Raw genomic sequence first — 22655 nt, forward strand, 5'->3', positions numbered from 1 at the left:
CTTGTTGGAGTTATTAATTAATAATAAGCTTTATTGGTCTCGTCGCTGGTAAGTGACGAGACTTTCCCAAGCGTGCGGCGGCTACTCCAGACAGTACGGTAGGACAGTACGGTAGCGGCCCCGCCCCGCCGGGCCGGGCTGGGCGGCCACGTCCCCGCTCGGGCCGGGCTGGGGCGGCGGGACCGGCGCGGGGACCCGGCCATGCGGCCGCGCTGACCGGCCATGCGGCGGCCCTGCAAGGTGGCGGCGGCCCTGCTGTGCCTCGCCGTGCTGCTGCTGCTGTACCTGCTGGCGGGCAGCGCGGCCCCGCCGCCCGCGCCCTCCGCGCCCGCCCGCCGCCCGCCGCGCCTCGGCCGGAGCCCCCCGCGCCGGAGCGGCGGCACCGCCGGCCACAGGTAACGGGGGCGGCCCCGTCCCCCGGCCCCTGCCCGCGGAACCCCCCCTGTGCCGGCCGTGCCCAGCCCCACGCGTGACCCGCGGGTCCCCCCGGCTGGTCCCTTCTCGCTGCCGCCGGCGCTTCCAGCACTTCCCTCTCCCAGGTGTTTTCCCGTCGCCTCCGCGAGTGGCCGGTGATGGGAGACCCTTGTGCAAACTGCGCTGGTTTGGAAGTATGAACTTCTCCCCGCGTAGTTTCCACTGGCAGCGCAGTTGCCAGAGACGCCGCGAAGGTGCGTGGAGGGTTTCGCTCCGCCGCCGGTCCCTCGGTCCGAGCGGCGGGTCCCCTCCTTTGCGGGGCTGTGCGAGCACAGCTTCTGAAATAGCTGCTTTTCCATTAGTTTTGGCCTTGTTTCGAAGGCTGACGGGGGCAATGAGGTACTCGCTGGCTGGAATGAGGAGCTGCTGTCACACCTCGGGAGCTTCGCTTCTGCGGATTTCCCATCAGGGAAGGTGTCTGGTTGTTGCTGTGTGATACCATTGGGTTCCAAACTGCGGAGGCACCAGTGCATTTTGAGCTCTCGAGCTTTTTGTTTTGAATGCTTTTTCTATGTAAATTCATTATGCATAGCTTTTAAAAAAAGTTTGCAGTCCTGGTGTGTTGTATTTCCTCTCCCAGCACCTTACAGGCAGAGTATTTAAAAAACCCCAATTAGTTCAGAAAGAGACCCTGGCAGCTTTCGGTGGGTGGAGGACTGTTTTCCCCTTTGCATTCCAATTATATTATGGTCAGTGTGACCTCATATATCTAATTAACTTGGTATGTCTTTGTGTCTTTGATTCATGATTTCACAGGGATGTTCTGAATGAAAGACTATTCCTGTTTTTTGAGCTCTTACTCCTTAACTTATTAAGGCAGTTGGTTTCTCACCAGCATTGTTACCCCACTGAATGCAGGAGATGTTTACTGGGGCTGAGAATGGGTCACGGGCAGAATCCAAATGCCTGTATTAAAGCAGGATTATTTCCACTAGCAACTGTACCTCCTGAAGTCATTTTTCTTTAAGGCATATCTCTGCGATTATCATGGAAATCAAGACGAACACTGAAGGAGGGAGCCCTGAAAGTATGGAACTGCCAGAGAGTGTAAACAACTGTTCCATTTCAATGAGCTTCTCAGAAGCATCTCCATGTTTCAAACTTTGACATTATCTAACTTTTCGATTATTTATTGACTTTGCAAGTACTTTTTACAAGGTCTGCAACACAGCAACAAACAACAAAAGAGGAATTCTGTATTCAGACCATGCCTTTTCTTCAAAATATTGTTTGTTTAGAGGTTTGATTGTTGTTTTTTCCCTCATAATCCTGCACCATTGGCCCCAGCAGTTTGTATAACTGAGAAGCACAATTCTGTGGGTCCAGTTCTGCCCCTTGCTGAAGGTTGATTTAATTTATTTGAGTAAGAGTCTCCATAAAAGGAATTTTTGTGAGGCAGGTGTGGCATAACCTGGTCCAAGTGGAGGTGGTGCCTGAATTCTTGGGAAGGCAGCAGGTGGTAGGATCTACTGGGCTTAAAAATCCTGATCCAGGCGAGACTGAAAGGAAGTGTGAGGATCTTGAACTTGGAGCATAAGAGACAGGCCAAGATCCTGTGATGTGATCACACTGTACGTGCTTATATGAGACTGCATAATCAATTCACAGAACCTTAGTGAAGTTTTGTCTGTGTGAATGTGAAAAGTTGTTTCAATTCAGTTTTGCCAAGTTGGTTTGTGTAGTTTGGTCAGAGGATGCAGGTTTTGGGGCTGAGCTCAGAAACAAAGGCATTTTCTAGGACGGGTTTGCTTTAAGAGAATCAGCACCTTGTAGGGAAGGTGAATTGTATTTTAGCTGGGATTTGTAATACTGCTTTCTGTAGTTCACATAATGACAGAACACATCAGTTTTTAGGTTTTAAGTACAGATTTCTTCTACCATAAGTAGTTATACATGATAAAAGCTTCATGTATGCCCATATAATTAACTGGCTGGTACTTAGCAAATGTTATCAGTGACGTTTATGGGTCCTGCTTTGGCCTTTAGATAATTTTGGCAAATCTAGGTGAGCATTGCATTTAAGTTTCTGGTTAGCTTTGAAAACTGATTTTTGATGGTGGTTTTACTGCTCCTTCATATAGGAAGTAGCAAGTCCTAGGCTTTCAGTAAGACTTTTTTTTATATGAGGAATTTTAAATATGTGCCAAACCAGTGTGTGCAAAGTATCCAAAAGCAGAAGGGTTATTTTACATTTGAGGGGCAGATGTGACCATGCTCTCTATTAAACCAGCGTGGCAAGGCTCAGGAAGGGAACCTTTGCCAGCACATTTAGTTCCCTGAAAGTAACTTTTCCAAAGCAAAACATCTCTTGCATGGCAACCTCTCAAGACACTTTTTCTCCTTTTGCAGCCTGTGTACACACACATACAAGTTTGGCTTGAGTTTGATAATAACATGCTGAAGCCTCAAGTATTTAATACTTGTTTCACAAAGAACTCACTTGATAACAGGAGGCAGAAACACCCATTCTGGTTTTGAGTGTCATTTTCCCCTTTCTCTGAGCAGTAAGAGGAGGTTGAAACTTCGATTTTTTGATTATCAGCAGCTACAGTTGGTTTTGTGCAACTCCACTGAAGTGAGAAAACTTTGTTTCAAAACATTTAGAGCCTTTCTAATTTATGTTTTAAAGTGTGTAAGAAAATGTGTTTCATATCATGGAGCTGCTGTTGGGACATTGACTCAGGGGTGACTGTCAGGGAAGGAGCCTGTTCAGTGAATCACCAGTTTGGATACAACGCCTAAATCGAACCTTGCTTGTGCTGCAACAGTAAATGAGATCATAATATGAAGAAGGTTTCAAAAATTAACAACTATATTGCATTTTGTAAGAATCTGCATGCATTATCTTCCTCTCAGGAATAAATTTGAAGGCTTGAATAGATTAGCAGGCTCTGTAATGAGATGGGAATGCATTATTTTGAATGGATTTGGATTGATTTAGACAGGTTTTGGGTTAATTATGTTTGAGACACTTTGACTGTGACTAATAAGAAAATTACATGTAATCTAAACTTTAAGACCTAGAAATGTACACTGTTGTGCTTGAGCACTCAGGCTGCTCCTGCTGTGTCAGTGCCTGCCTGAAAAAAATGTAGGCAGTAAATAAAATACCAGTGAACAACTGGATGGGAGCTGCTCTGTATTGTTGGGAGGTCTTTACCATAAATATTTTATTGTGCTCCATCTTATCAAGTCTGTATTTTGTGATGCTTTCTGTAGAGCTTAATCTTAGTTTCTTTATTTGTTCCTGTCAAACACATTAAACTTCAAGGCCCAGGTCACTGTATTGATTTAGATGCATTTAAACCTTTAATTTATGTTATAAAATCTGATTATAGGCTCTATTCATAACCAACAACTTGGAGTATAGATGGATGAATGTGCATATAAATGTTAGGAAGAATTGGCTAATGTGGATCTATGGGCTTTTTAATGTGCTTGGGACTCTCTTGAGGTGGGGAGCTCTTACTGCTCTAACAGCTGTTCCTGTTGTACAGGTAGGACAACGTGGCTGTATCCTGCACATCTTTAGGGAATATCCTTTCATCCAGCTGATATTTCTCCCTGTCCCTTCCATTGCTCCTTGCACTGTGTATAGGTGTGTGGATGAACAGAGGAGGGAAGGGGAGCTGTGATGTCCTTTGCTGTGATCTGCTCATTTGCCTTCCTGGCAGTTCAACTTTGCCTTTACACCTTCCTCTCCTCAGACTTATGGATGATAATTGTTATTTTTTTAAGGGCTAGGTTAAAATTGTAGTCAAATGCATCCTGCTGTGACACTTTATCTCCCGTTCCAGCTCACCTTTGTTTCCACAATCCTCTAGTTTTCTTTGTGTACTTATAAAAAATATGCAAAATGCTGTGTTCCAAAATTCTTCTGTACCTTGTCGTGACTTTCCTCACTAACTGTTGCCCTCAGTGTCCCAGACTGTTACTGACATAGTTCAAGTACTACCTCGTGCCCCTTTTCTCAGAGATTTTTATTCCCCCCTAAGCCATTACATGCTCCTGACCCCCTTTGCAACTGATAATTCCTTACCTCCAAGGTTCAGCTTTCTCCTCCACTTGCTGTCTCTTGTTATCCCTACTCCCATGGGCTTACTGGGAATTCTGCTTTTGTCAAGGGTTGCTTCTGCTGAGTCTGTCCACTGGAAGTGCTTGTCTACACACACTGGATTTTTCACTGCAAAACAGCTGCATAATGGAGAGCTCGTGGCTAAAACTGCACAGCCAAGCTGAGTGCTTTGGTGTTGGGTTTTGAAATCTTGCAATAAAAGTGTAGTTTAGTCCCTCTCCCAGTGAATTCCGTTGCCACAAGCTACATCAAAGCAGCTCCCAGCCTGCCTATGGCTTGATTTAGAGACTCAATTAAGAGGAAACATTAAACAGATAGGGAGAAGGGGGAAAAGGTGATCTGTGTGAGCAGCTAATTATTCACTTCAATAATTCAGCAGATTTTACACTAATGGGTTGGAAAGTAAATACCACTTCACATAGATGTAGTATTCCATTATTTATACATTGATGAAATTGGGGGTTAATTAAGACTAAAGCAGAAGACTTTAAACCCTTAATAAAATATGTTGCTTTGGATAGTCAGTAAAGTGCCAGTAGATGGTGTTCCTTTACACAGAGGTGAGTTACTCTGTAAGACAGAACTCTGTTGTTTCACAAAGCAGCATTCTAATGTCTGTAAAAAAGAATAACAGCTTTAAAACTGTAATTTTTCCTCTTTATTTAGAACTTCTGTTTGTACTATTAACTTTACTGATTAATTGTGTGTATGTAATTATGTGTGCTGTGAAGGGGCCGGGATTGATGTCCTCTGCTCAGAGACATGTCCAGAAAGGGCAGTGATCTATGATTTGCCTTTTGAACTCTCCAAGAGTGATTACTGTGCTTCTAATTTAGTTCCTTGGTCAGCTCATCCCGTGTAATATAAGTGCCATCTGTGTTAGAATGTGAATGCAACATGGTAGAAACATTCATGGAGGATGCAATTTTTAGCTCCACACTGAATTGGGGGACACACAGAACCAAAAGGCTGTGTTTTCAAATCATCTTCAACTCCCCAGGAGAGCCCTGATTTTTGTGGCCAGCAGGTGCAATGTGCCTTTTATGAGCATATTCCCCTGTAGTCTGGCTGAAATGTATATAAATCCCACACAGGTGGGTGCTAAGTGAAAACCCCATAGTTTGCCCCTTGACCACTTGTGGAGTATAGTCTGACTCATCTGGGACATGGGAATATGTTTGTTTTCAAAATTCTCTATTTTAGCAAAATCTCAGCGATTCCATGGGGTGAAATAGAGAGCAGTCCTTTGAAACTGTGCCAGTGCCTTCAGGCCAGGATTAAGGCATGCATCTTTAATAGCAAAATTAATTAACTGTTAGAACAATTTACATATGGATAGTGTGTTGTTTTTTTTTTTTTAAAGTATGGATGTCTTCTTCCAGTCTAGCCATTATAAGCCTGGGAATGAAGCTGTGTGATCTGCAATGTGTTAGAAAGTTGGCTGGGTAGTAGTAACTCCATTCTGGCTTCCTGACCTCTGAGCTGGGAAAGGAGCTGTCACTTGCACAGAGCAAGGTGGTGTCTGGTTTGAGGTGCTGTGGAATTCGTTTCATCTGTGTCTGTAGTGCAGTGATTTATGCAAATCCAGAAATGTAGGAATAACGGGAAATTTCTGAAAACAGCAAATTCCTTTGTGTTATAATTGTAACGCTGTTGATCTGTACCGTTGACAAAAATGAGTGTGCCAGTGCATGTTCTGTGCATATCTAACCACAAAAAACTCCTGACCCCTTACACAGGGAAGGGCAAGAAAAAACCCTGCTGTCTGTTAATGCGGGATTCTCTTCATGTTTGCCTCAGTAATTTTTATATGCCTATTTCTGAATTTTCAGGAAGCCTGGGGAACAGAAGCATCCAAAGGAGCCTTCATCCTTGCAGTGCATGCATCTGGCAGTGGTGGCATGTGGGGACCGGCTGGAGGAGACGCTGATCATGCTGAAATCAGCGGTTCTCTTCAGCAACAGGAGACTCTGCTTTCACATTTTTGCTGAGGATTCCCTTAAGCCTGAATTTGAGAGGAAGGTGAGTTTCTTTGTCATTTGGTAAAAAAATAAATAAATGAACGTGCTAGTTATGAGTTGCAAATCTCTGAGAAGAATTACACAGACATCAACAAGTAGCAGCCAAGCTCATTGTTTACTGTACACAGTTATAAATTCCTTGTGCATGCTCAGTTTTTTTAAAAAGCTGCATAATATGTACTGTCTGATTCCTCCCATTGTGTCTTTCAGTTAAAGGAGTGGCCTTCCTCATACACAAAGAAGTTTGAATCCACCATTTACCCAATAACCTTCTCAGTAGGAAATGCTCAGGAATGGAAGAAGTTATTCAAACCATGTGCTGCCCAGCGCCTGTTTCTTCCGGTAAGGCACCTGGATTTCTGAGGAGGTTGCTTCAGGAAAAGGTTGATTCCACAGAAAGGAAGCTTTGCTGGTGCAACATTAAAACCGTTTTCAGGCCAAAACAGCTGCTTCAAGATATTTTGGTTTGTGCTTTAGACTCTGTAAAAAACAACACAGAAACCCAGCCTGGCTGTTTCTCGGCTAACAAAGGATGTGTGTTTCTTATTTGTCTCCGGTTCCATGAGCCTCTCGGGCTCTCCAGATCCTCCAGAGAAAGTGTGAGAGCTCTCTCAGGGCAGATCTTCTGGGGTAGATGCTGCATGCCTTGTTAAATAACATTCTTTTCAACATGTCCTCTTCTCACACCATCTTCCTTTCCATATGTTAGCCCTTAAACTGATGCTCTCAGCAATCCCTTTTCCCTGAGTTTTATTTCTTTTTCCAAGACTGTCAGAATTACCCTTAAGGTAGTAATTCCAATGTGCTCAAAGTTAGATTTTGTGCAAGAGCTTTGTGTGTCCTGGGATCTTCAAGTTCACTGAAAAGTTGTGTTATTTACTGTATAATACCTAGTGTCAGAAACTTGGAAAATAGTGAAGGTTGCTGGAGAGAAGGAAAGTGTTGATAACAATTTTGCATCTCAGAAATGGAAAGAACTTCTGCATAAAGCAGTTTCTGTGGAACTGAGAACATCTATCAAAAGTATTTCGTGTGTTGCTGTTTATTGGGGTGACTCCAGTGAAGTGACAAGCTGTTCATATGGTCCAGATTTCTTCATTACTGTCTTATGAGACGTGGGGGGGGACAAAAAAGTCTTTACTCTGTCAGATGGAAGCAATCAGGAGACAGCTGCACGTCCAGATACGTAGCCTATGAATACATATGTGAGAAAATATGTGCTGTCAGCAGTTCTGTTGATCTGCCATTTAGGGGCAGACTATCAACTGCACAAAGGCCAGATGGGCTGAAAGTAACTCCAACTTCAGCAGGGATCCTCTATTCCCTGAGTAAATATTTGTATCACCTGGGAAATAATCCCTGAGCGTTCGCTTGTTCAATACAGAGTGTTTGTCAGGATGTGCTGGGTAAACACAAATCTCTGCTCTTCTTATTTCTGTGGTATTTTCTGTTATTTTGGTGGACTAACACAAGAATGGTTATGATTTCACTTTCGTTTGTCATCACCCTTTTGATGAGAGAAAGGGGTTTATGCTGATTCCTTCAGGCTGGGCAGTGCTTTTATGGATTCCTTTTTGTCACTCACATGTTGCCGAAGTTCTCCAATAAGTTTTTGCGAAGAATATTAGACTGTTGCACGTTGTCTTAGCAAAACAAGGAGGTGGCTTGGACTGTAAATGTTTGTGTCTCTTGGGGCAGTTGCAAAATGTTGTGTGTGGTCAGGCTGAGGTTTATGTCTTTGAATAGGAGGGGTTGCCCTGGAGGAGCTGCAGCTGACACCGAGTCGATGTGGATATAGTAAAGAAAACAGGCTGAGGTGGCAAGTGTCCAGTTGGGCTTTGGTACTCGAGCTTGCAGGCTGACAGAACCTTGGGCTGTTTCTGGGCAATTTCAGCCATCATTATTTTTGTTTTGGTGCTTGCTAACTGGGTTCTGACATCCCAGTTGAACTGCCTGCACACAGCAGGAGCAGAGGGTTCCAAGTGTTATTCTTTAGATAACTATTTTTATTTTATTTTAAATAAATACCAGCAGGATGTCAGTGTAATTTTTTTCTTATCCTTCCCTGTACTGAGCATTTCCCCTGCAGCGGCATAAAATGTGCCTGGATTTAGGGAGGACCCCAGGGGAGCAGTAGTTGAGTTTATCAGCTGTTTAGCTCTCAGTTGTGCAAATTGTCTTGCTCCTGATAATGCTAAGCCCGAGTGGAATGTGAGTCTTTGATTCACAAGTGCCTCTCCTGCCAAAGAAATCTCTGCTGCAGCACCAGCAGGCGTGTGAAAGTGGACAGGAGGGTATGAGGAATGTGTTAAGGGAAAATTGGGTAAGAACCTTTCAGTGGTTTTACTCACTGATAAATCTGGAGCTGTGGGAGGTGACCCTGCATTTGCAGTAAGAAACTCTTCTGTCCTGGGTAACAGGTTGAGGTGCACATTCTCAGCTTGTTAAATCTACCTTGGATGCTAAAATACTAAGGAAGATTGTGCAGCATCCTGCATTTTTTGAGGCATTCTGTGACATCTGATCACGTTTAGCCACTTAGATGCAGATAATGCAGGTTGAGCCTCCGTGTAATCTCACAAGCCCCAATCTTTTGCTGCAGTTTGCTGCAGTAAAACCATCCAGGGCGTTTGTAAAGACAAAGTTAGGAGGATGGAAATCATTGCATGAGCACAAAATGAAACTTGTAACAATAAACTAGGAGTTTATGCTGCTCTCACCAGTCACCTGAAACTGGTTTGTTCTGCTGACATGGATGTTAAGACAGCGGGTGAAGAACATCCTCTGCTCCCAGGGATGTGGGCCCTGCAGAGCTGGCAGCAGCTGTCACCCTGCTGCTGGTCTGGAGCTACCAAAACAATCAGCTAAAGTATCCTGAAATGCTTAAGGGATTGTCAGATGATTTTTGGATGAACATTTAGAACCCTTCTCAAAACACTTAATCTACTTAGAGAGCTTTTAAGGTAGATTAGCAATATCCCTGTGTTATAGCTTTCCTCTTGAGGGTGCTCAAGTATCCAACTCTGTGGATTGGTGGCAGCACTGGGAATAGATACCAGGGCATTATCTATACAAAGGTCTCTGTTGTAGTTTGAGTTAATTGCTTACTACAGCTAAGTTTACTAACTCAGCTGTGTGGTACTGTTACATTAGCATCCAGCTTTGTGATTTGTCCCTAATTTTGGATAAAGCTGGGATAGGCTGCCATGCCAGCCCTCACAAACCCTTGGGTTTGTACAGCTTCACAGTACACCAGCATGTTTACCCAGGAGTGTGTTATTCCTTGCTAACCTTGCTAACACAGGGAGAATCTATGGAGACAGAAGTTGTGAAATCAAATTACAGATAATTGAGTATTTAAGTGAAGTGCCAGGCTAAATATAGCCAGTTCTGTGCAGAACTTTTTGACAGATTTTTCAAGAATACTCTATATAGCTGCAAAGCAAAAAAAAAATCACACTTCTTTAAGCTGTAAGTGCCTGCAGAGCGAGGGGGAAGACAAGCACAGCCAAGGCGTGTTCCTGGCCATTCCTTCCCAAAATCCTGGTCTGTCAGGTGTGTCTGCATGGTTTGAGTGAGCTCAGACCTGCAGACACAGTCTGGTGTGGCTCCTGCTCCAGGTCAGCTGTGTGTCATTTTTAAGCTGCACTGCAGTTCCTGCGAGGTGAGGAACTGTCACAACCCCAGTCGGGGACATTAAATCCCCCCCTTCCCCAAGGCACAGCCAGGAGGCAATTCAAATTCACATCTCCAGGTTTTAAATGAGTCTTAACACTCCCCATGTGAAAGAGAAAAGTGTGAAAGTCTTAAAGGAGGTAGTACAGCTTTTTTTTTTTTTTCAGCCTGTTGGGTGTTGCTGCAGGGGAACACCTCCGACACAGGACAGGGAAGAGTCTTTTTATGAACCAGCAAGGAGAGTGTGTGAACCCTGAGAGGAGGATTATACAAGCTGGGGTCAGGTGCTGGTGGGCACCCACTGCACCAAGAACTGAAATACCTGCTTGAATCCATAGGAAAATTATTACAGTCCATTGACTTCCACAGACTTACATTGATTTATATCTTGAAGGCTGCTGAAAGAGCATTTTTCTGCTGGAAGAAGCAGTGCCTGGGTTGTCAGTTTTGCATGGCAGGAGTTAGGGGTGTCTATAGGCACCTGTTAAACTTTTCCCTTAACTGGGGGAAGCTTTTCCTGCTGGAAAATACCTGAACTTGTCTCTCTACCAGCTCCTCCATTAGAAAAAAATCTTACATGGTCTACAGTGTGGATCCCACAGCCAAAGTCTAATAGCTTCTGCTCTCTGTGTGTTCTTGTGTAATCTCCTGTCTCAGACTAAATTTTGGGGTGATTTTTCTTTTTTTAATATATTTTTATTTTATGTGATTTCATATAGTAGGTCCCTATGAATTAGGGCTTGCAGGTGTTGCAGAATAATTAATACACAATATCCAGGATATCCTTAAACTGAAAACTCTTTCTTCTTTTCAACTGTTTGTCTTCTATTGATTTACAGTAGCTGTCTTTTTTATTGGTTTTGTCTTTAGGACTGGACTCTGGGATACTTAACATCTGCAAATATTTACTCTGAGCTCTTAGTGTGTTATTGAACTCTTTGTGTCATTCATTTATTGATACCTCCACGTGCTGGTTTGTGTTTTTCCGTGGGAAAATGGTGTATTGCTATAACATTCCAGCCAGCAGAGTGATCTGAATTGTGTGGGATGTGTTTACTTGGAGTTTGCTGTAAGTGTAACTTTGGTTTAAAATGCAGAGACACTTCCTTCTCCTGCTTGTCCTGTTCTGTAGGAAGAACATGTTGTTATCCTGTCAGAAATACAGGTCAGGGATTTGTTAAACTTGACTAAATGTCAGTCTGAATCCTCAAGTGTTTAGTCAGGTGAAAAATCTCATTTAAGTCCATCCTCACGGATTTGGCATCTCAGTGGATGCCTGTTGAGTGTTCTTGGAGGTGATACGTTTCACCCACTTGTTGAAAATCTTAGCGTTGTTCTCTCTATTTCAGAGGTAATCCTTGGTTACAATAGTTTGAATTTATGTAAAATCCAATTCCTTTGGTAGAATTTATTGTAACCTGCATAAATAGGAGGGCTTGTGATTAATATCATTGCAGTTGGAGAAGAGAGTGATTGTTGTGTTCCACAACCTGGTGAAAATCCAAAGCCTTTTGGGTTTTCTTTTCAGAGCAAAAGAGAGAGAGAGAAATAGGGCTTTTGGCTGAGACCAAATTAAGAAAATTTCAGTCCTTCAGGAATTTTTGGACAGTTTTAGCAAATAAGAGCAGCAAACGTGCAGTTGAACTGGTGGTCAGCTGTAGGTAATGACCTTTATTATTTGTCAAATGACCTTACCAATAGCGGGTGCAAACATCCAGACAGTTTCCTTGGACTGTTGAAGCACCTCCTGATTTGCCCCACTGGCATTCATGAACGAGTGTGTAAGGATTTCGGTAGCCACAAGGGGGAACATGGTCAGCAGGAATAGATTAAATGTCCTGGCTCCAATCTGCAGTTCACACCCTTCTCACCTGACCAACCTCACTGTGGTTTTTCCTGATGGAGTCTGGTAGCAGAGGTCAGAACCTGACCTGGTGAGTTTTCATGTGACACTTCTGTTCAGCAAGCAAATTTTGCTCTTCAGGGGGATGCACATACTCTGTGATTGATGGGGTTGTCTTAATTAATGTGAAACACTGGTATATATTAATACTGAATGCAAGTCTGTCGGTAGCACAAGGTTGGAAGAGGAAAAACAGTCTCTAGAAAGGCATAAGGAAACGTGATACAAAATGGAGATGGAAAGTATTCTGCTCTCCTGGGTTACCCTTTTGGTCTGTGGAGAACACTCTATGCTTCACCACTTACACATCTTGAAAAGCGCTGACAAAGCTCTGTATATAGACATTATTTACATCCTATTTCTGAACTGATACTAAATAGTCCTTGCAGGTATTTTTGAGAGCTCTGTGTGTTGCTGTTTCATAAGAAGGTTAATCCAACCTTTGTGCTCTGGTAGCTGTTTTACTGTGCAGATTAAAGAAAAAACAAGCCACAACAAACGACAAGACAATAACCTGATAACTGTTGTTCCTCTGTGTAATTACATTTAGCTGATAAACGGATAATTTGGAAGAGGTTATTGATTTAAAAGAAAAAGTACTTTTTGCTAATAACCTCCCTGTTTGTTGCCTCTTTGATTTCTTTCCCGTCTCTTCCTCTCCCCGCTGCGCAAACCCAAAAGGTCATCTTGAAGGATGTGGATTCCCTCCTTTACGTGGACACTGATGTTCTCTTCCTGAGGCCCATCGATGACATCTGGCACGTCCTGAAGGAGTTCAACTCCACACAGCTGGCTGCCATGGCCCCGGAACACGAGATCCCAAAGATTGGCTGGTACAGCCGCTTTGCACGTCACCCTTATTACGGGACAACCGGAGTCAACTCCGGGGTGATGCTGATGAATTTAACGCGGATCCGCAGCACACAGTTCAAGGTGAGAAGGAATGCAGCTGTTGCAGGAACTCGGGATTTATGTATTTTTCACATCTTGGAAAACTCAGTGTGAAATTATATAAGGTTTGTAATATAAAGAATCAGAGAAATATGGAATTTGTATAATTGCATGCTAAAAGCAACTAGTGAACGGGGTTATTAAAACATGTGAAACTTCCTCAAGGGGATGGAGCAGTGAGAACCTGCAGCTGAAGCAAAATGGCTTCTTCAACATCTTGTCTTCCCTTGAGAACATATGAAAGAATAAACTCAAGGATCTTCAGTGCAGTTGCTGTATTGTTTTTAAAATTGGAAAGCTTGATGTGAAAATCCAGAGAAACTGGTAATTTTTGCATCTGTTGTAAATAGACTTTTGTATCCTGCTGAAGATAAGTGGCTCCATGAACTGATGTGAGAAGGGAGCATTTTCATTGACATCTCCCCTCCTCTGTGAAAGAGGTTTTGGTTTCATTGAGCACGTATTCTGAAATCACTAAAACTCTGCTCACCCCAAGTGGTTCCTCATGCAAGGCCAGGGGTTTCACACACCATTGCAAGAACAGCTGGAGTGAAAAAACCCACATTGCTCTTAATACCATAATTCCCAGGGAAGATGATCCTTAGACTGTGTTTTTCCTTGGTTTTATAACTTGGTTTTCACCTCGTCTCTGCATTTTTCCACTTTTCCACATTTTTCCCCTCCTGTTGCTCAGAATAGGAAGATTGTGACCAGCAGGAGCTGACATCAGAGCTGGACCCAGGAGACCTTGTTTTCCTGTTTAGGCAAAGAGGAGCACAGTCAGCTCTGCTGTTCCAGCCCTGTCCAGGTCTGACATTTCCTGGCAGTTCTTCATTTTTCACCTGGTGTCTGATATGGCTTAGCAGACTTACAGATCTGTGTGTGCCCCACTCTGAGTCAGGTATCACAGCACTGGTCACAGGATTAACCCCTTGCTTCTGTTTTTCTGCCCTGCAGAACAGCATCATACCAGGTGGTTTGACTTGGGAGGAAATGTTATATCCATTGTACCAGAAGTACAAAAATTACATTACGTGGGGAGACCAGGATTTACTAAATATAATTTTTTACTTTAACCCAGGTAAGTAATGATTCTTGGAGTTGTGATTATCTGTGCTAGGAAAATCTCCTGAACTTGATTTTTCTCTTAGGTGCTATTTGTTATTTATAAGTTGCATGAATACTCTGGCATGAAGTTACTGTGTAAATGCACCTTGGATTTACAAACCATGAATATACTTCTGACATTGCTGCAGGTAGTGAGACTTGGACTAGGTTCCATTGAATGTGTAAATTCGTCTTCTGGATTTTGAGAAAACAGTGAAGTATAGGATTAATGATCAAATGCAGGAATGGAGTTCAGGTTGTATGTGTGCTTAAGGGCATCACTGGACCAGGGTGTAGGTGCAAAAATGTTTTTGTTTCAGATGTTTTCCCGAATGTGAAATTGCCAAACTTTCTCCGAAGCTATGCCCTGTTTTTCTGAAGTTCAGAATTTTGAGTAACAAATGAGTGACAAAGATAATATAGACAGAAAGTGAACACAGCCACTGGAATATCTTGTCTAAAACTGCTGTGCCCTCCCTGCTTCTGCTCCTTCACTAGAAGTTACTATTGGAGGAAGATGCTTCCAGCCTCTGAGCCAAGTGATCAGTCTCAGCAGGCACCAGGATAGTCATAGATATCCTGCTGGTGAAAAATGCAGGGATTTAAACACTGGAGCATAGTACAAGCTTCCCAAAGAAGCTGAGAACCTTATTTCATGCTTTGAATGGATGCTGAGTGTTCATTGTTACTGCTTTTCCTGTTTTCTGTGTGATCCAGTATTTCCTCGAGTGATCTTAAGAATGAAACAAGTTTGGATTTATCTTTATTTATTCTGTTCCCTTTTCTTTTTCTCTAAGGAGTCACAGGGTAGGTAATTGGTTATACCCAAATCCAGGCAAATAAGAGGAGTGAGCAGAAGCAAAGCAATAAGCAGAACATCTGTTTACTGCAGACAGATGTCAAACATCAGTGTTCCTGGTACACCACACATTACCCTTAGACCTAGGGAAAAATAGAGTGGGAATTAATTTCCAAAAGAAATTAATGTTATGGGAATAGGGTCTCCTGGAAGAAAAAAAGAAATTAGGCCAGATTAGTCATGAAGTCAAACTCAGGCTGCTAACTGAAGTGTGCAGCAAAAACCAAAGATTGCAAGAATATCTTAATTTTGAGATGAGTGTTCTCTATCAAAGCCACATGTTGGGACTCCTCTGCACCACAGTCCTTTCCTTGTAACTGGTAAATAATTTTTTGTGAATTATGTAACATCAGACTGCTCAAGAAAAGAGAACAAGAGAGCTGGATACAAATAACACAGAAAACTGAACTCTCTGAGGTTTTAAACTCTGGGTTGTTGAAACTGGCCTGCGAAGGAATCGGCCAAGATGCTGCAGGTACCTTTTTATAGATGCAAGTTAAAACCACACAGGACTGTGCTACATGGGGCCTGAGGAGCTGCTCCCTTTTCCCATCTCTGAGGGCTGTTCTCCCTTTCTGGAGAGTTCTCCTGCTACAGAGGCCTTAAGGGAAGAAATGGTTCAGAAGCTTATTCTCCTACTCTTCAACAACCACATGGGACCAGCTGCAGACTTCTGGGAAGCTGGGAAAGGCCAAGTGAAGAATTCAATCTTCAGCACTTCTGCCATGACCTGCTGGCACCAGACATGATTCATTGTTCTCCAGAGCCGAGGCAGAAAGGTCGCAGGGACTGGTGTGATTTATGACAAGCAGATTGCGAGTTCTGTGTGCACAGAGAGAGTGTAAAAAAAATCAGTAGGAGAAAGCGAGTTACGAGCCCTTTTGAGGAATTAGGCTCATCTTTAAATAAAACCAGACCTGTGAAATTAATGGGTGATAACTCTTAGGAGGGCTGTGAATAAAATACACGACTCCTCATGCTCTGCTTCAGCAGCAAACACTGGATGTACTTTGCAAGTTTTCTCATGCTGTCTCCAAAGGAGTCAGGATTTTAAGTAACCATAACTGCTGTGTGTGCTTCCCTAGTCCTTCCTGTCACTCCAGAAACTCTTTCCTCTGGCAGAGGACACTGGATAGTGCTGCCTGATGTGTACTCACTGGGTTTGATTCTGCCACTTTCAGCTCTGTGAAGGGCTCCCTTGGGTTGTGTTTGCTCCCAGACTTTGTGTTACCCTGTCTGTTGGTTCAGGACCAACATCTGAGGTGTGTGTAGTCATCCTCTGAGGGAAGGAAGCATCTCCATTGAGCTGCTGCTTGGGATAATTGCAGAGGAAGTAACCAAACGTTTCCTGGTCATCAGTCCCAGCTTTTCACAGAAATATGGTTTAATTTGTTCTAACTCTTGTTTGACTTGTCTTTTCCCTTCTCTCTCCCCTGACTGATGTGGGCAGAGTGTCTCTATGTGTTCCCCTGCCAGTGGAACTACCGGCCCGACCACTGCATGTACGGCAGCAACTGCCGAGGGGCGGAGGAGGAGGGGGTCTCCATCCTGCACGGGAACAGGGGCGTCTACCACGATGACAAGCAGCCCACGTTCAAGGCACTCTACGAGGTGATCCGTGATGTGAGTCTGCTGCCTCCACACAGGCACTCCTTGTGTTTCAGTGTAGATTCCTGCTTTACTGGGATTGCTCTTCCAGCCGATCAGGCTGAGCGTGGTTGTGTTTTGTGTAAACCCATCAGACACAACGGGACACAGCTGCTTTGGCTTCTCGTGTATTTGAGGTGATTTAAACACTTCTCCATATTATAGTAAACTTCCAATCAGAAAGGCTGATGAACTACTTTTCTGTAATATTGAAGCTAGGAAAAAGGTTTTGGAATGGAGCTCTTCCTGCTGGGAAGCAGCTCTGGTCTACAAATACCTGGTGCAAGTTTGTCCTCCCTGAGCACCTCGAGCCTCCAGGCACATGGAAGGCAGAGGCTTGCATGCAGACACAGTGCATGTGTCCACTTGGAACGTGGTGTGTGTACAGCTCCACACCCCAAAACACTGTTTCCTTACAGTGTCCCTACATCAGTAAAGCTCCTGCAAATGCACACTCTGGAAGTGCAGTTTCTGGGAGTTGGCTGTTTCAGGGAATATGCCGAGACAAACTTCTCTGAAAGCAGATGCTCCCAAGCAGGGTTTGAAGTGATGGGCTTGGTAACACCTTGGACAGGTGAGGGACAAGTCATTCCCTACCCACAGAAGGTTTTCTCTTACAGAAACTTCTAAAATGCCATTTCTCATCCAGTGAAAACTAATAATTCATTTTTTTCCTTTTCTTTAGTTTCCATTTGAAGACAATCTCTTCCAGTCCTTGTACTACCCTCTGCAGTCGAAATTTCTGGATACAGTGCACACTTTATGTGGGAGAATTCCACAAGTATTTTTGAAGCAAATTGAGAAAACTATGAAGAAGGTGTATGAAAATCGTGTCATTGTCTACTTGGGGGCCAATCACAGATACTAATTGTAGCTCTGTTTTTACAGAGTTTTTAATTCTTGCACTCCATCTAATGAAGGATATAAATGAAGAATATGAACTCCTTTACCGAAACTCAGATTTAAGATATTTCCATATCCAATTTCCTAATAACTCCTGAAGTTACAAAAAGCAGGAAATCCTAGAAGCCTACCTAAAGTGTTATTTCTTGGGCCTTTTTTCTCTTCCTATGTTTACTCTTGTTGCAACAGGGAGAGGTGATGATTCTTACTTTAATTTGGGTTTAGTTTGGGTATTTAAGTACGGCTGTATTCCTGAAACTGTGCAAAAGGTTGTGCTGCTCTGAGGCTTGACAAAGAAGTTTATGGTTGGAGCTTTGTAACGTGATGACTCTTGAAATGATGGGGCAAATATTCTTGAGTGACATGAGAATTCTGAATTACAGAAAAGATCACTCCTGTGACAGGATGAGTTAAAATTTACTGTAGTAAGAGGAAAGTATTTGCTTAAAAGGGTACTTCTGTCTGAAGGTGTATTACCTGTTGTTCTTCACGTGTAGGACCTGAGATTTCCTGTACTTAAAAAGATTAGGGGAATAGAAGTGCCTGTTTCCTTTGTGTTTTACAGCACTTTTTGTCTAGCGATTGCCATTTTTCCCATCTGCTCTTCAGGAGTTTTGTGAGGGCTCCTCATGAGGAAGTAGAAGGAAAATACTTAAAGCATAAGACAACCACGTACAAGAAGTGGGAGGTGACTGCAGGGGAAGCTGTGGCACCTGCTCGGCTGACAGAGAAGAGCAGGAGAATCCTTTCCTGAATGGAGTACAGTCATGGTCCTGCTCCCTCAGTCCCTTACAGTTTAGGAGTGTATTCTCTGGCTTGGTAACGTGAATTGCATTAGGTTCAGTCTAAGAATATTGTGAACGAAGAGGACAAGATCAGGGACTGTGGATCCATTTTCCTCTAGAAGTACTATTCACTGCACAGGAACAGTGGTATTCCACCAACAGCTGTCCCATCCCTGCCTTGGGAGATGGCCAGTGCTGCCTCTGACTCCCTTCTCCTGCTTTGCCAGAAACCTGGGGCATGGAAATGAATTTCTGCTTGGCACTTCCACTCCTGGAATCATAATCACAGAATTCTAGAATGATTTGGGTTGAAAGGGACCTTAAAGCCCATCAGTTCACCCCCTGCCATGAGCAGGGACATTTTCCACTAGCCCAGGTTGCTCCAAGCCCCATCCAGCCTGGCCTTGAACACTTCCAGGGATAGGGAAGTCCAGAGGTTTATGCTGGGATCATAATGAATAGCCTCAAAATGAAAGAGCATTTGATGTTTATTTAAAATGATGTATTTAGCCTAGCTTTCCAAAGTATGATCATCTTAGGATATGCACAAAGAGCTTATTAAAATTGCAGTAGCTGAAAGGTGCTTGGAACCAGTCCCTGGGGAACTGGAAGTGAGGACACTCCTAAAGAGCAGCGATCCAAGAGCAGACTCACTCCTAAAGAGCAGTGATCCAAGAGCAGACTCCCAGAGGGCATTTTCTAGGTGTAAGCCCCAAGGGTGTGTGTGGGCGAGTGATTGAAGAAAGCAGCAGAGAAAATGATCTTACTTTTCAAGTCTGTTCAGCAAAAAAACATTAGGCATAACTCAGAACTGCTCGCTCTTGTGTCTAACAGGCAAAGTAGGAGAGGGGTGAGGAGGGTGAGAGAATTAAGCTTTCCCCTAATTACAGGAAAACTGGCACAGATTGACATCCTCTACATGTAACATACATTTATTAGAGGTAAATGTTTGAGGTGTGTGAAAGAGGGAAAGGATGTTTCCAAAGTTAAAATAGCATTTCTGAAGAATTGCAGTTTTGGGGGTTCTACTCTATCAAGTCAGGATGCACAGACTCCGAGAGAAAGCCCTTTTATCTCACACATCCTTTCTCCTTGTGTGGCAGCTCCCAAAAGGAGGGAAAACATGGCCCTGTTGGCATCCCAGGCGGCCAGATACCAGCCTGTACACGAGATGGAGTGCAGACAAGCTTTTCCCAAACACCGGAGTGTGAAGGTGGCTGTGACACATCTGTGAGCGTGCTGGGTGTGTGACAGCCAGGCAGAGAGCAGGGACAGGGCTTTGGAGTAAGGGACAGTTGGTCTGGCAGTTCTGTGCTGGCCTGTGCCTGTGCCAGTCCTCACAGGCACGGCAGGGGAACAGAAATGTGTGTTTGCACCTCTGTGTGCTGCAAAGTGTAATCCACCGGTTTGATTACACAATGTCGTTCTGACTCCATCTCTTATCTCCCCGTGTTTGCCCCCACAGTGTAAATTGATGTGGGAAGAACAGAGGCAGCTCTGAGTTGTAGATGTTGCTGTCTCTCCAACTTTGCTTAGGATGTTTTATTCGACTGAAGTTTAAGTTGCCACTTTAAAGAACACTACACTTCTACCTATAGAGAGAAGTTTGAAATGTAACCCAAATAGCATTCAAGAATTCAGAACCAGAAGGCAGAGTAAGGAAGGTTGAGCATGCTGGTTTAAGAAGGTTAAGATAATATGACAGGAAAACCTTTAGGCCAGCAGTTCTGAGAGCTCGTAAAAAGTATTAGCTTGCTTTTTGGTCTTTATTTTCACATATCAGGGTAAAGCTGACGGCAGGTCAGATGAGGCTGGAGGAGCCACATGCTGGGAATGCCGAGTTCCTCATTTCCATGGTGTCTCCAAGCCACAGAAAGCTGCAGAGCAAAGTCTTGCTGCCCAGACAGTCGCAGCCCCAGCGCTGAGGCTCTGGAGTTTCGGAGGCTGTGGTTGTGTAAGCTGTGATTCAGCAGAACCCTGCAACCACGGGCACATTCAAATGAGGGAGTGGAATTCATTACAAAACAAAGGCATTATTGCATATGAACTGGTTAGAGATTAAAGCAGTGCTTTTAATGTTTACAGGAGGTGCTACATTTTGTTTAGGAAGAACTGTGTTATGTTCTCAACAGCTATTAAATATATAAAGTATTTGCTTTACATGAAGACTTTTGTTAATGTAATATCGGCTGGCAGGAAGAATGGGGAGTTTCCCCCCTGCTGGGCTTTTTCTGAGGAAAAAAGCAATAATTTCAGCTCTCCAAAGTGTTTTAAAACAATTATGTAATTTTGTTTCTTCTTGTTGTTAGAATTATTAATTTATATTTTATTGCATCTTCCAAAACCATGTTATATTTTAGTTTTAACAGTAGTTGGTTGTAATATTCATCTTATTTAGAAGCCAGTTTTAATTCATTTTGTATTTCATACTTGTGGCTAATTCCTTGTTAATTAGCCTTCATTTATCTTAATAATGGGATGTGTAAATACTCATAAAGACTTTATGTCCTCATTTCCCCTTCCTCTCCTGTATTTTGGTTATTTCCAATGGTATAAGGTAAACACCGTCACTAATGTAACACCTTGAGCAGTGTCATCATTTCTTTCCATGGGCAGCACATGGGACGTGTTGGCAGCAGAGGAAAAGCATCACCTTTCTCACTGTGATGGGAAGAGCAGGTACAGCCCCGAGCCCTGAGCCCGGGTCAGCTGAGCCTGAGCCCTGACCCAGCAGTGTTTGACACTGTCCATTCTGCCTGTGCAGAGCAGAGCTCAGGGTGTCCCCTCATCCTTGCTCTACCAGCCCCAAATATTCGGGGTTTCACTTGGCTGTATTTCACTTGAACTTGCTGAAGACAGATAGACAGGGGCTTTCTGTGAGGAGCTGCTGAGCCCCTCCCCTGAGCCCAGGGCCAGGCACGTTGTACAGCAAAGGGCTGTGGCATCATTTCTGTAAGGGGAAGGGTTTTACCTGTTTGGTGATATAAGGTGGGCTTGGATAGAGCTCATCAGCATTTCACCTGCAGCGGAGACTGGAAACTGCTCTGTGTGTGTGTGTGTGTGTGTGTGTGTGTGTGTGTGTGTGTAAAAAATGTACCTTTCTCTGTCGTTGAATTGCTTGTGTGTTTTCCTTTGACAAGTGCACTGACTGCTGTAGTTCCCAAGGAGGCCAAGCAGTGCATCTCTGGGCTGAGGACACTCCTTTGGCTTACAGTTCAAATAACTGAAGTTTTAAGCAAGCTCTGTAATTTGCTAGTTTTCTTTTAAATACAAAACTGTGTGTGTGTGTGCTGGGTCTGGTTGTGATAGAGTTTAGAAGTGATGTTACAGCCTATGTGTACAGGGTATGACAGCATGGAACAGAGATAAATGTTCCTCTTTTACAATTTTACTGTAGTGAGAGAGCGTGATATTGGATATAGAGACAAATACATTTAACTTTCCCCAGAGTGCTCGTGTGTCATGCTGCAGCTCCAGTTGTGTTATGGTGAGCGTAGATCAGAACCTGGTCTCAAAGGAAATGGTTTTACTCTTTACTGTTTCTCCATTTCATTTAGCAGCATTTCCCTTCCCTCCTTGTATTTTTTTGGCACTGTGCTGTGACATCTCTGTGTGACAGAAGCTTCCAGGTTGTCTGTTCAGCCAAACCAGTTGCCTGCCTGGTGCTGACATTGTTCTGATCTGGGTGGTGTGTGTTACACCCTCCACCATCACACTGTCCGGTGACCCAAGGTTTTTCCCTTGCAAACGTGGCTCCAGTCAGTATTGCTGTGGGGAGAAGACAGTTTTTCCAAGCTGGGAATAAAGTAAATAAACTGAAAAAACCATGAGACTGCAATACGAGGATAAATCTTGACACTTTGTCAGCTGTCAGAGCCAACTGTCAGGGAATGTTTTTCTCCTCTCCATCAGGTACAGTCAAATACAACAGCAGTAAAAAAACTGAGCACCCCTCCAGAGGTGGAATGGGACAGGACAGGTCCATGGATTGTCCCTCTGGAGGCTGGAAACATTCCCCCGCTGCTCTTGAGGCAACTACGATGGGATCCATACAGCTGCACCTCCCGCTGGCACCAGATAAGGAATTGCTGTTTGGGCTTCAAAAGAAAGAGCAATGTTTGGAAATTTTGCTTTCATTCTGGACTAGAATGAAAACCAAACTGTCAACACTTCCTTTGAAATGAAAATGGAGACAAAACACCAAAATAAGAATCAGCATTGAAGGTGAACAAAGGACTTTGTTAATGTTTTCTTT

General features: G+C 43.6%; 1 protein-coding gene across 2 annotated transcripts; it reads left to right on the forward strand.

Moving 5' to 3' along the window:
• Window positions 1-640: 640 nt before the first annotated feature.
• GXYLT2 (glucoside xylosyltransferase 2) lies at window positions 641-21639 on the forward strand. 2 transcript variants are annotated; one of them, XM_017829883.1, is made up of 7 exons: window positions 641-668; window positions 6382-6571; window positions 6781-6912; window positions 12830-13081; window positions 14057-14180; window positions 16516-16688; window positions 17398-21639. In XM_017829883.1, exons 2-7 carry the CDS (start codon window positions 6431-6433, stop codon window positions 17578-17580), a joined length of 1005 nt encoding a protein of 334 aa, XP_017685372.1. In that variant the 5' UTR covers window positions 641-668; window positions 6382-6430; the 3' UTR covers window positions 17581-21639. The 2 variants fall into 2 exon arrangements, with proteins under 2 accessions (XP_017685372.1, XP_017685371.1); XM_017829882.1 differs by lacking the exon at window positions 641-668 and adding an exon at window positions 759-888.
• Window positions 21640-22655: the final 1016 nt, after the last annotated feature.

Source organism: Lepidothrix coronata, unplaced genomic scaffold (genome assembly GCF_001604755.1).
Source record: "Lepidothrix coronata isolate B3197 unplaced genomic scaffold, Lepidothrix_coronata-1.0 Scaffold170, whole genome shotgun sequence".
NCBI lineage: Eukaryota > Metazoa > Chordata > Aves > Passeriformes > Pipridae > Lepidothrix > Lepidothrix coronata.

Bases quoted from the DNA above. Each gene is read 5' to 3' on its own strand.
- GXYLT2 (XM_017829882.1), top strand. From the start codon at position 809: ATGAGGTACTCGCTGGCTGGAATGAGGAGCTGCTGTCACACCTCGGGA. The intron at 6,913-12,829 runs GTAAGGCACCTG...CAAACCCAAAAG, and splicing joins CCCAGCGCCTGTTTCTTCCG to GTCATCTTGAAGGATGTGGA. The intron at 13,082-14,056 runs GTGAGAAGGAAT...TCTGCCCTGCAG, and splicing joins TCCGCAGCACACAGTTCAAG to AACAGCATCATACCAGGTGG.